General features: G+C 46.3%; 1 protein-coding gene across 1 annotated transcript in view; it reads right to left on the reverse strand.

Annotated features, from left to right (window-relative positions):
* The window catches only part of LOC141213014 (uncharacterized), a 903,379-nt gene that overhangs the window by 143,118 nt on the left and 746,528 nt on the right, over nt 1-13,733 (reverse strand). The window contains 1 exon segment of the mRNA XM_073665145.1: nt 3,069-3,165. Within this exon segment, the coding sequence (XP_073521246.1) occupies nt 3,069-3,165 (97 nt within the window).

Here is a 13,733-nt window from a genome sequence, read left to right on the forward strand (position 1 = left end):
AACTGCGTGCAACGCTTTGGACACAGCATAAAGTATACTGCGTTCAAAGTGCTGCCAATACTAACTGTGTGCACATACCTTTATTGGATGGGTCCTCCAGGATTGCTGATTTTGGGAGGATTCGATTGCTAATTTTGTAGGGTTTTTAAAGGAGGTCCCTATCCAGGGTCGTCTCCAGGTTTTTGTGGGCCCTGGGCGAAAGAGTCTCAGTGGGCCCCTTTAACACATACACGATTCATGAACCACAGATACCGCAGAGAAATATATATATATAGTACAATGCCGAAGATTTCACTTCTTACATTACATGACCGATATCTATTGTAAATTCCACAATAACTCAGAAACCGACAAATCGCTCCACACAGTATACTGGCGCCCATATAACGCTCCATACAGGATACTGGCCCCCATATAACACTCCATAAAGGATACTGGCCCCCATATAATGCTCCCTACAGAACACTGGACCCCATATAACACTCCATGCAGGCTGTTCCCCCCACATAATGCCTCATGCAGGCTATTCCCCCCACATAATGCCTCATGCAGGCTGTTCCCCCCACATAATGCCTCATGCAGGCTGTTCCCCCCACATAATGCCCCACACAGGCTGTTCCCCCCACATAATGCCCCATATAGGCTGTTCCCCCATATAATGCCCCATGCAGGATGTCACACCCCCCATCCCTTATAATGCCCCATGCAGGATGTCACACCCCCTCCTTTATAATGCCCCATGCAGGATGTCACACATCCCCCTTCCCTTATAATGCCCCATGCAGGATGTCACACTCCCTCCCTTATAATGCCCCATGCAGGATGTCGCACACACCCCTCCCTTATAATGCCCCATGCAGGATGTCACACCACCCCTCCCTTATAATGCCCCATGCAGGATGTCACACACCCCCACTCCCTTATAATGCCCCATGCAGGATGTCACACATCCCCCCTCAATTATAATGCCCCATGCAGGATGTCACACCCCCCCTCCCTTATAATGCCCCATGCAGGATGTCACCCCCCCTCCCTTATAATGCCCCATGCAGGATGTCACATACCCCCCCTCTCTTACAATGCCCCATGCAGGATGTCACACCCCCATATAATGCCCCATGCAGGATGTCACACCCCCATATAATGCCGCATGCAGGATGTCACACACCCCCACTCCCTTATAATGCCCCATGCAGGATGTCACACCCCCATATAATGCCCCATGCAGGATGTCACCCCCCCTCCCTTATAATGCCCCATGCAGGATGTCACACACACCCCCTCGCTTATAATGCCCTATGCAGGATGTCACACACACACCCCCTCGCTTATAATGCCGCATGCAGGATGTCACACCCCCCCTCGCTTATAATGCCCCATGAAGGATGCCACACCCCCCTCCCTTATAATGCCCCATGCAGGATATCACACCGCCCCCTCGCTTATAATGCCCCATGCAGGATGTCACACCCCCCTCCCTTATAATGCCCCATGCAGGATGTCACCCCCCCCCTCGCTTATAATGCCCCATGCAGGATGTCACACCACCCCACCTCCCCTCCCTTATAATGCCCCACGCCTCCATACAATAAAAAAAAAAAATCAAATACTCACCTCACTCCTCACCTGCTGCCGCTGCTCCAGGCTCCTCATGCGCGCCGGCGTCTTCCCGCTCTGTGCTGTGACGGCTCAGGGGAGGGCGCGGAGTAAAGACGTCACAGCGCCCTCTGACCTGAGACGTCACAGTGCAGCAGCCGCGGAAGAGACAGGAGCTGCTGCGGAGGCACGGGTAGAGGTAAGTATTGCTTCGGCTGCCGGGGCCCTGAGCAAGCGGGGGGAGCGGGCGCTGGCACCACTTTCCTCCGCTCACGGGTCCCATAGCGAGTGGGCCCCCCCGTCTGCTCAGGGCCCCGGCACTTGCCCAGGTGCGCCGGGTGCTGACGCCGGCCCTGTCCCTATCAGTCATTATCACTTAGGAAATTAACTGATGCCCCATCAACTGCAACAAATGAAAATGTTATGGGCAACAATTGAATAAATATGCATCCATGTAATGCATGGACCATGGAGGCCCCATTTTCTGGCTTTTAGAGGCAATTTCTAGTGACAATTTTAATTTACAATTAAACTGTATTTTCTAATTTTTCAAATTCATTTGAAATCTATACCAATGAGGAATATAGAAAAAAAGCAGGTCTGATTTCTTCATCTGACAAGTCCACATGGTATGACACTGAAGTTTTTAGACTTCACTGACATATCACATGTATGTCCAGCCTTAAATATGATTTTTATATATATAAAGGGCCTCTATCAAATATTGTATGAGCTTATCACATATTGTATATAGATTGAACTAAAAAGTAACGCAATATGCAGTAATACAGAGCTCCCTCTAGTGGAGGCAGAAGACAACCAAGTTGTTGTTTTAAATCTATGTATGTAGGTGATTTTGAGAGTTGTAAAACGGAGCCAGAATAAAGATATATGAAAAAATAAATAACACTTAGTTTTGGACTGCTGTTAAAATTTGGATATACATTTAAAGGGATTCCATTGAACCATGGCCAGAATGAATCAGAGCCCGATTGCAAGCAGGTATGTTTTACTCTGAAGCGCTCTGGTGTTGCAGAAAAAACAGTTTACAGATCCAGCTGGGGACTACAGGCAGAGACGGGACTAATCCGATGTCACTCCCGGCTGGCTTTTACCTGCCCTACTCCAAGTGAGTGATAGGTCCCTTCCATTTACGTACGGACTAATTTTCAAACTATGCTCTTTCTAAAACACTGCAACGTTTCAGAGAAAGACCCATCTAGCTGCAATAATGCAACTAGGCTCTGTTTCATGTTGCTGGTGGTTTGGGCAGCATGAATCTAGTGACAGGTTCACTTAAAGGTTTAGTTTGAATCTACAGTAACTTAAGTCAAGAAGCAAGGATAGTATAGGATGAAGCACCAGAGTTGACAGACTGATCAAAAACTGTGGGATATTATTTGGTCTCATCAAGGTGTCAGAGTCTGGTGTAATATAGGATAAATATTACTATTGCCTTATATCATATTTACCTGAATAAAGTACTCGTGGCAGAGAATCAATAAATATCACATCGGTCATTAATGTTTTTCTGTTCATCTGGTTCATCAAAAGGAAATGCCAGGACACCTGTAATTAGCAAAAATCTCATTGCTCTGGTTTTATTTGGAGTATAAAAAATTTAATATAACTGAGTAGTGTGAAAGACACAACCTGGAAAAAAATACAAAATGAGCAAATACTCTACATAAGTAAATGAGTAAATAGCAATAGCACATGTAAATCACTAGAGATAGGACTGTCCCAATTGGGTATACCTTGTTGTGTGGGATCAATTTTATGCTTTTTTGATCAAAATAATGCACTCCCCCAGAAGAAGGCATGCTAGCCGAAATGCGCGTTGGGGGGGTGGCACTGCAGAATTTGAGCAAGGTAACTTATTTTAAACTTTTTTCAAGAGTGGTATCTTGCTGTATGGGACTGTATCCAACTACGATTCTGGTATTTGACTGTTTCCAGAGGTCACTGCTGACACACATTCATTGTACTGACTATAAGTGTACATAACGCTCTGCCTCTGACTTTGCCCTTAAGGCTACACGTATTACTGTACCTCTTGTATTATCTTATATGCATTTACTAGTTGCCTTGCTTTACTGCGGTACCATATTTCTTTGGTCTTTTCACTTGTCATTCACCCTGTTTTTAATATCTTGTACACTTTTAATATGTAACCATAAACTCTGCTTTTATTTCTCATTTTCTGGTTCTTTGGTGCATTTTTATTACCTGTTCCTATGTAAATCACTAGAGATAGGACTGTCCCAATTGGATACACCTAGTCGTGTGGGATGACTTTTATGGCTTTTTTGATCAAAATAGTTTTAACTAATTACCCTATGTTACTTAAGCCCCCGTCTCACATAGCGAGATCGCTGCTGTGTCACGGTTTTGGTGACGCAACAGCGACCTCACCAGCGATGTCGCTATGTGTGACACTTTGCAACGATCAGGCCCCTGCTGTGAGGTCGCTGATCGCTGCAAAGTGTCCTGGACCATTTTTTGGTCGTTGCCCTCCCGCTGGTCAGCAAACATCGCTGTGTGTGACCAGCGGGAGCAGCGATCAGGCTGGTAACCATGATAAACATCGGGTTACTAGGGGCACACGCGCACCTAGTAACCCGTTGTTTATCATGGTTACGAGCCTGCTAAAGTGAGCGGTAACCTCCCGCTCACTGTAGCAGAGTGGTAACCATGATAAACAACGGGTTACTAGGAGCGCGTGTGCCCCTAGTAACCTGATGTTTACCATAGTTACCAGCCTGCTCCTGCTTCAGCAGGCTCGTAACCAGGAGCAGGACATCGTGGAAAGATTCTTTCCACGATGTCGCTGCTCCCCTGATCGTTGGTGAGCCTGCCTGTTTGACAGCTCACCAGCGACCACATAGCGACGCAGCAACGATCCCTGACAGGTCATATCATTGTCGGGATCGTTGCAGCGTCGCTAAGTGTGACGGGGCCTTTACATGTATTTTTGCTATTTACTTATTTACTTACTACAGTGTATTTGCTCATTTTGTTTTTATCCTAGGTTGTGTTTTTTAATGGCCACAGTGTGAACATACACCAACACGTTGCACTTGTACAATATGTGTAAAAGGTTAAAGGGATTGTACTAGCAAAAATAAATGTCCTGCAGGAGCTTGAAGCTGTAAAATATAACAATCTAAGTGATACTCACCTACCACCCCAACCATTTCTGATTTCAGTTTACAAATAGACGTATGTGGTTTGAAGCTGTTCATCTGAATTGTAGTCAGAGTATTTCACTTCTGCTAGAACTTAAATGAAACCTGTCACATTAAAAAAAAACATTAACCTGCAGATATGGAGTTAATCTGCAGGTTAATAGATAGCATTCTGAATCTGTCCAGTGCCCCCGCTGCTGGAAGGAAATTAACTTTATTCCTCCTGATAGCATTCAGGTTTCAGTGACAGGGTTGGCTCCAGCACTAGTTCAATCACCGCACTGTGTATACTGTGTATAGCGAGCCCCCAGTACTGACTGTAAGCAGCCCGGCATTAGAGTTGGCTGTCAGTCAGTGTCGGGGCGCAACTACAGTCGCCGCTCTCTATGCACAAAGCAGTGACTGAAACTGTGCTAGCATCACCCCCGTGGCTGAAACCCGAATGCTACTGGGAGGGATAAAGTTAATTTCCTTCCTGCCATATTTCTCAATGGCATCTACCTCAAAGATTGGGTTATATAGAGAACCAGGGATACAGTGGGGAAAAAAGTATTTAGTCAGCCACCAATTGTGCAAGTTCTCCCACTTAAAAAGATGAGAGAGGCCTGTAATTGACATCATAGGTAGACCTCAACTATGAGAGACAAAATGAGAAAACAAATCCTGAAAATCACATTGTCTGATTTGTTGGCAATGACAGAGGTCAAACGTTTTCTGTAAGTCTTCACAAGGTTGGCACACACTGTTGCTGGTATGTTGGCCCATTTCTCCATGCAGATCTCCTCTAGAGCAGTGATGTTTTGGGGCTGTCGCTGGGCAACACGGGACTTTCAACTCCCTCCAAAGGTTTTCTATAGGGTTTAGATCTGGAGACTGGCTAGGCCACTCCAGGACCTTGAAATGCTTCTTACAAAGCTACTCCTTCTTTGCCCTGGTGGTGTGCTTGGGATCACTGTCATGCTGAAAGACCCAGCCACGTTTCATCTTCAAAGCCCTAGCTTTGGAACGAGGTTTGCACTAAAAATCTCACAAGACATGACCCCATTCATTCTTTCATGTACACGGATCAGTCGTCCGGGTTCCTTGGCAGAGAAACAGCAGCAAAGCATGATGTTGTCACCCCCATGCTTCACAGTAGGTATGGTGTTCTTTGGATGCAACTCAGCATTCTTTCTCGTACGACAAGTTGTGTTTCTACCAAACAGTTCAACTTAGGTTTCTTCTGACCATATAACATTCTCCCAATACTCTTCTGGATCATCCAAATGCTCTCTAGCAAACTTCAGACGGGCCAGGACAAGTAATGGCTTAAGCAGGGGGACTGCAGGATCTGAGTCCCTGGCGGCGTAGTGTGTTACTGATGGTAGCCTCTGTAACGTTGGTCCCAGCTCTCTACAGGTCATTCACTAGGTCCCCACGTGTGGTTCTGGGATTTTTGCTCACCGTTCTTGAGTACATTTTGACCCCACGGGGTGAGATCTTGTGTGTAGCCCCAGATCGTGGGAGATTATCAGTGGTCTGGTAAGTCTTCCATTTTCTAATTATTGCTCCCACAGTTGATTTCTTCACACCAAGATGCTTGCCTACTGCAGATTCAGTCTTCCCAGCCTGGTGCAGGGCTACAATTTTGTTTCTGGTGTCCTTCGACAGCTCTTTGGTCTTCACTATAGTGGAATTTGGACTGTGACTGTTTGAGGTTGTGGACAGGTGTCTTTTATACTGATAACAAGTTCAAACAGGTGCCAGTACTACAGGTAATGAGTGGAGGACAGAGGAGCCTCTTAAAGAAGAAGTTACAGGTCTGTGAGAGCCAGAAATCTTGCTTGTTTGTAATTGACCAAATACTTATCTTCCACCAAAATTTGAAAAAAATGTCTTTCCCAATCAGACAATGTGATTTTCAGGATTTGTTTTCTCATTTTGTCTCTCATAGTTGAGGTCTACCTATGATGTCAATTACAGGCCTCTCTCATCTTTTTAAGTGGGAGAACTTGCACAATTGGTGGCTGACTAAATACTTTTTTCCCCACTGTATCTGTCCCATCAGTAACATACCCCCTTTCACAAATCACATATTCATTCCTCTTCTCACAGATTAATATAATGAACATGAATATTTTTCTTTATTGGGAACTGTGGGCTGTCCATATATACTACAGCAGAATAACCCAGAAAGTAATTTTTTACATTTTTGCATCTAATGCTATTGTTTAACTACATATATTAGAAAAAGTTTAAAAGAAAACAACATATAATTATATCTATATCTAAATGATGTTTTGTTATGAATTGTCAATGAATAGTTTAAATTAAAAAGAAAATACAATTAAAGGGAAAACTTTGAAAACTGACATTTTGTGCGTTTATAAGATTCACATACTAATTAATTGTTTCATGCATAGTTTTACTTTCAAATGGTATCAAGTAATATTTTTCAATGTCACCCATTGGTCAATTCAAGAATTAAAATTTTAGTCCAACTGCAATAAATCTAAATTCATCATAAGGCTGTGGTTATGCTGAGACTTTTTGTATTACTCCTTGATTTTTAACTATTGACTGACAGCTGCAATCAACAAAATGGACATGGCTAGATGAGAAGCCAGAGACTGACATTGCACCAATGGTGGGGAGGCTAGGGATGAATCAGTAATAACAGTATGTAAATGAAAGAGATCATTTCCATACTGAGAAGCATACATTACAAAAAAGCTTGGGAAGTGTAGTTTTCAGCTGGGAAATGACAAAACCAGAATTGATGAATTTCAATAAGCCCAGTACAAGGTGGTGATTATGGGGGATCCAATGTGGATGGTAAAAACAAACTAAAAGTTTCTGGAGTTCTTTGTGGAGGGCATATACATTTTTAATTCACATAACATTGCAATGTAATGATATAGTCTTTCCAAAAAGTGAAAAGATTTTGTAGAAAGTGATAGTATATTTCTAGACTTACTTATTATTGGGAGTCTAATTTCTGACTCACCTGCCATATATTCACAATGAGGTAGTGCCATCACTGATTAAAGGGATTCTGTCACCAGGTTTTTGCTACCTCATCTGAGAGCAGCATAATGTAGGAAAAGAGACCCTGATTCCAGCGATGTATCACTTAGTTTACAGGGTGCCGCAGATGTGACACAATCAGAGTTTATAGATGCAGCATGTAGCAGAACTCAGTAAGCTAACCTCGCCCACACCACAGCTTTCTGTTTACATTGTCTGTTGACAGTAAGCTGCTTATCAGAGGAGGAGGCATGGTCGAACCAGGGCTCACTGCACTGTGGTCTTAGCAGTGATAATCTCCTGGTGATAAAACATTCATTGTATGAAAAGAACAGCACATCCCTGAAATCTGTGTCTAAACTGCTACATTATGCTGTCCTCAGATTACATGAGAAAAACTGACAGATTCCCTTTAAATGCTATGGCTCCTTCACATTTTTTCTCAACACATGTCATGTAAGGAACTAATACACAACTCCATTTATATGTTAAAGGGGCTGCTTGTCAACCTTTGGGGAAAATTATTATTATTTTTTTTTACTTAAATGAATGCATTAAGGCTAAAAATTATTTTTGCTGTCGGGTTTCATTAAAAATCTTGCACTGTTTTGCTTTTATAGACTCTTCGTGCCCCTGAACATTTAACTTTGCTGTGGTCTGTGAGCATAAATTAGCTGAGAGGAGCTCAGAAAAAGACAGATATGCAGTAAATTACAAATTCTCCTGTAATTCAATCTCAGTTAACTCATTCTGCAGCCAGCAATACAACACAAAAGCTACGGAAGTGAAATGGTGCAACGTGTTTAATGAAACCCAATTGCAAAAATTATATTTAACCCAAACGCCTGCATTTAAGTAGAAAAAAAATGGCCCCAAAGGTGGAGTGATAAGTCATAACACCATAACATGGGACAGACACATAGTATATTTGGATGTTCAGAAACATAAAATGCTAAATCTGTAACCGAGCCCCCCCTACCGTGTACTGTTAACAATGTGTCTTTTATGTGTCCTTTGGGACTCCTCAGGCTCCAGGACTTAGATTTAACTTCTACCAATGCCCCCTTATAGGTACGCCCCTGTGGGTGTTGTATATTGACATTGTGTGTCTCATATTACGTGGGTATTACAAAGCATAATTGAAATGTGAAACTCCTTATGACAGACATCATTAAAATGCAATAAACAGCAATTAAAGTTCACCCACTACTAGTGATTCACGTGTCTAATTAACTCCAATAAATATAGAGATTAACACAAAGCATTAATAATGAATGAATAACCTGCAGAGCCACATGAGTGTGGTATTTATGTGTGAAGCTCTATTTTGTTGTTATTAAAAGATTATACTGTGTGTATTAAACCCCAATTACATGTTGAATGAAGCATTAAGAATAATGCTTTGGGTTGAGTAGGCTTTAATTGCAATTAAGTGGATTGCTTGAATCCTGCAGCAATATAATTCCGTCTCCGGAGATTCTAGAGATAAGGTGCGTGGACACGTTTCTACTTTACTTCTAAATATTAATAAAGCAAATTGTACACATTGCATAACTACATAAATAATGCATTGCCTTTTACAATAGCTTCTGCAAAAATGTGTATAGCATTCAGAAAAACAATTAATATATGGGGGATTTTGAGATAAGCACAATGTGCTTTTAGAATCTTGTTGGCATATACTGTATATAGTTTGCCAGGTTATTGTACTCATCCATCTAGTTATTTGATTACTATAGTTATAATTAGTGATGAGCGAACGTGCTTGACACTACTCGGTACTCGCCCGAGCATCACGGTGCTCGACGAGCTAGGCGAGTATTTCCCGGGTTGCTCGGATGGGAGCTCGGGTCCCTGCATGTTTGGCGCTCTTTAGAGAGCCAATGAACATGCAGGGATTGCTTGCTATGCACTGTAATGCCGAAAGCCATCTGGTTGTGGCATTACAGTGATTGGCTGGCCGCACAGCATCATCGGGTCTATTTAAGACCGGGCGCCGCCATGCTCATCACAGTCTACCCCGGAAACAGGCAGAGTAAGGAGAGGTGATGGTGAGTCAGGGAGAGATTTGCTTGTTTATAGTTAGTAAAAGTATTCCATAACATATATATATCCATCTGAACTAACAGTCCTTCTGTGGACTAATCCAGCTGCATATAATCAGTGGTGATAGCAGAAGTTACGCAGGCAGGCAGGGTTTGTGGCAGACTGCAGTGCCTATAGCACAAGAGGGTCCATTGAACGTCCTGTTAGTATAGGTATTCCACAACATATATATATACACTGCTCAAAAAAATAAAGGGAACACTCAAATAACACATCCTAGATCTGAATGAATGAAATAATCTCATTGAAAACTTTGTTCTGTACAAAGTTGAATGTGTTGACAACAAAATCACACAAAAATCATCAATGGAAATCAAATTTATTAACCAATGGAGGCCTGGATTTGGAGTCACCCCCAAAATTAAAGTGGAAAAACACACTACAGGCTGATCCAACTTTGATGTAATGTCCTTAAAATAAGTCAAAATGAGGCTCAGTATTGTGTGTGGCCTCCACGTGCCTGTATGACCGATCTACAATGCCTGGGCATGCTCCTGATGAGGTTGCGGATGGTCTCCTGTGGGATCTCCTCCCAGACCTGGACTAAAGCATCCACCAACTCCTGGACAATCTGTGGTGCAACGTGACGTTGGTGGATGGAGCGAGACATGATGTCCCAGATGTGCTCAATCGGATTCAGGTCTGGGGAACGAGCGGGTCAGTCCATAGCTTCAATGCCTTCATCTTGCAGGAACTGCTGACACACTCCAGCAACAAGAGGTCTGGCATTGTCCTGCATTAGGAGGAACCCAGGGCCATCCGCACCAGCATATGGTCTCACAAGGGGTCTGAGGATCTCATCTTGGTACCTAATGGCAGTCAGGCTACCTCTGGCAAGCACATGGAGGGCTGTGCGGCCCTCCAAAGAAATGCCACCCCACACCATTACTGACCCACTGGCAAACCGTTCATGCTGAAGGATGTTGCAGGCAGCAGATCACTCTCCACGGCGTCTCCAAACATACTAACCTATATACTGCATCCAGAGGGGATAAAGCTAAGTGGATAAATGGAAACACTGGCTTGGAAAAGACCTGGAGAAATAAGAAATCAGAAATAAGAGATCGCTGTTGAAGCACCAGTGGGATCTATAGGAGGCTCAATAATGCAGGGGATGAGAGGTATCGTGTTGGAGTACTGTGGCGCCCCTGCGGGTTCAGTCCCCACAGAGGTACTGCATCTCACCCAGAGGTGTGGTATCTCACTCTCAGGTAAGGAAGGAGTACTGCCCGGGACCCTAACACCTGCATCCAACACTACACTACTCCAGACCAGCAGGAGGGGCAAGATGCGTTGCTTCCCTGCTGAGCCCTGTCCTTGGCTGGAGTGGGGGGAACCAAAGTAGGGGGAACCATGTAGTGGGTGTGGGTGGAAGAAGAAGTCAGGGGAGCATTGAAAGGAGTGATATAAGAGAGAGGGTAGAACATTCTAGAAGAGAGTAGAGTCAGGGTCTTCAGTGAGAGGAAGAGTTGGAAGCAGGAGCTCTGCAAGAGCTCTGCTCAGGGACAGCGCGGGCCTGAGTAAGGAGGCCCAAGAGAAGGAAGGAGGAAGGAACGGGAGCAGAGAGAAGGCTCCTTGAGTAAAATAAGAATGGATCCCAGGGGTACGGGCAGTGCTGGAGGCCACCCGTATGCCCGAGTCTACCAGGCGGTGGAGGGATCGGGTCGCAGAGGGGACCGGCCCCTAACTAGTGAGAATTACAAATATTCAACTAGGAAACCGGAGGCTGCAGTATTTCAGGTACTACAGCCACAAGCCACATCTGTCTCACCAAGAAGGTGGCCATAGAGGACCCAGGGGACAGAGAAGACGTCGCCTGGCAAGGTCCGCGGTCACTAGATTGGGACACTAGGTGTGAGGTGCAGGGAGATGGCCAGAAGAAAAAAAACACAGAAGGGGGTCCCGTTATGTACTCTGGAGGTACCGGAGTGTTGGCTGAGCCCCTATGGGCAGTTGTAACCAGGAGTAAAGTAAGAACTGTGAGTAAATCCGGAAGACTGCACCCCACTGTCTCTGTCAATTATTGCTGATACGTCATCACCCCCTGCACTACACTGCACCACGAGTGCTACGTCCATAACAGCAACATCTACACTGCCCTGGAGCTAAGCTCTGACTGTGGAGAGCTAATCCAACTCTGCTGCATCTACACCAGTTCCAGAGGATCTGCTCGGCAGCGTCGGCTCCCTTTAGCCGCATACCACAGGTGGCGTCACAAACTGTATATAAGAATTTTAATTCCCCTGTAAATATCTCCTTTTATTGACCGCCCTGGGTCACGGACCGGGTCACCGCCACTGTGACATCTCCCCTAGCAACGACCGGCCCGGCACCGAGTACCCCACGGCCCAGGGGGCGCGTCATCTTTGGCGTCACGAACAGGATATAAACCCACCCGTTATCACCAGGTATTGTGCGCCTAGAGACTGTGTTCTATACTGAATGTGGCGCCCGCCCCAGAAGAACGGGCGCCATTATGTGCGAGACCAAAGACAACAAGAAACCACCTCACATCGTGGACCGGGTTCCAGAATGGTGCCAAAAGAGCAACCCACCCCATGCGCCTGCGGCCATATACCTGGATCTGTCCATCAGTCTGGGGAAGCTGCCTCCGGGTGTGGCCGACAGCAAGTTGCCATGGAACCGCCCCCGAAAGGGGAGAGGAGAGAAGAAACCTGGGAGACAGGGCGGAGTCCTCGGCAATCTAGACAGACAGCACCCGGCAGGAAAGATGGAGGAGAGTCCAGAGCAAGCTCCCGTCCATGGCCTGCAGCGACCAGAGATGCCTCTCACCCTGGAGGAGGCAATTGCTAAACTATCCCTGGAGGATACCGAGTTCCTCCATGCCGAGGTCCAGGAGTTAGGCCAGAGGATGGAGAGGGCCCAGCAGGATGCCATCGCTAGCTGGAAGGAGGAGCTGCTGGGGAAGATCGTGACCCGGCAACAGCCAGCGCTGCGTTCCACCAGCAGCTCCCCAGCCCCGGAGGAGACTGAACAGAGCCAGGAGGCGGAGAGCAGCACAGGAGCAGCCGCGGGAGCAGGTAAGAGGAGTCTCCCTGTCCTGGGCGCTGAGAGTGCTGACCTGCTCCTGGGCTCCCTGGCAGAGCCTCCGATCCCGGGCGCCTGCTCCACCAACCTGCTCCTAGGCCCCCTTCCAGAGCTACCTGCCTCCGCACCTGAGTGGGTGTATGGAAGTCCCGTCTATGACTGGTCCGCCAAATTCGAGGACCAGCAGGGACTCCCTCTGACACCCACACCTGCACCCCCGGTTGCCTGCCAAGGAGGAGAGGAGTTTTGGTGGGACAACCAGGAGCGGGCCCTCATGGGGTTCCCGTGGGAGACCCAGACCCAGGCCCTCAGGAGGGAGGAGCACTGCAGACGGGAGCTCCTGCAGCTAGAGTAGGAGCAGCACGACCGGCAGGTGCGTTGGGAGCAGATGGAGGCCCGGAACATGGCGGCCAAAACCCGGGCCCGCAAGGCCAGATCTACCACACCCAGTCCCCGTCTGGAGGGGATAGTGGTGAAGTTCGACCTGGAAGCTGGGTGGGGCTTCGTCAGAGAGCAGCAGATGGAGCGGGACGTCTTTGTTAATCGGCGGGACATCGAGCCCCATCTCCAACAGGGGCATCCCGGCCGAGACCTCTACCCCAGTGACCGTGTCACCTTTACCCGACACAAGGGAGAGTGCGGGTGGTATGCCCTCCAGGTGTACAGAGTGGTGAAGGAGAAAAAGGACATGCCCCCGCAGTACGAGGCTGATGACCCGGCTGGGTCAGCCTGCAGAAATCAGGTGTTTCCCCAGAGGGAACACCACTATTAAACTGTTCAGTTAACAGA

Source organism: Phyllobates terribilis, unplaced genomic scaffold, assembly GCF_046119375.1.
Source record: "Phyllobates terribilis strain yellow unplaced genomic scaffold, ASM4611937v1 Scaffold_2__4_contigs__length_985480577, whole genome shotgun sequence".
NCBI lineage: Eukaryota > Metazoa > Chordata > Amphibia > Anura > Dendrobatidae > Phyllobates > Phyllobates terribilis.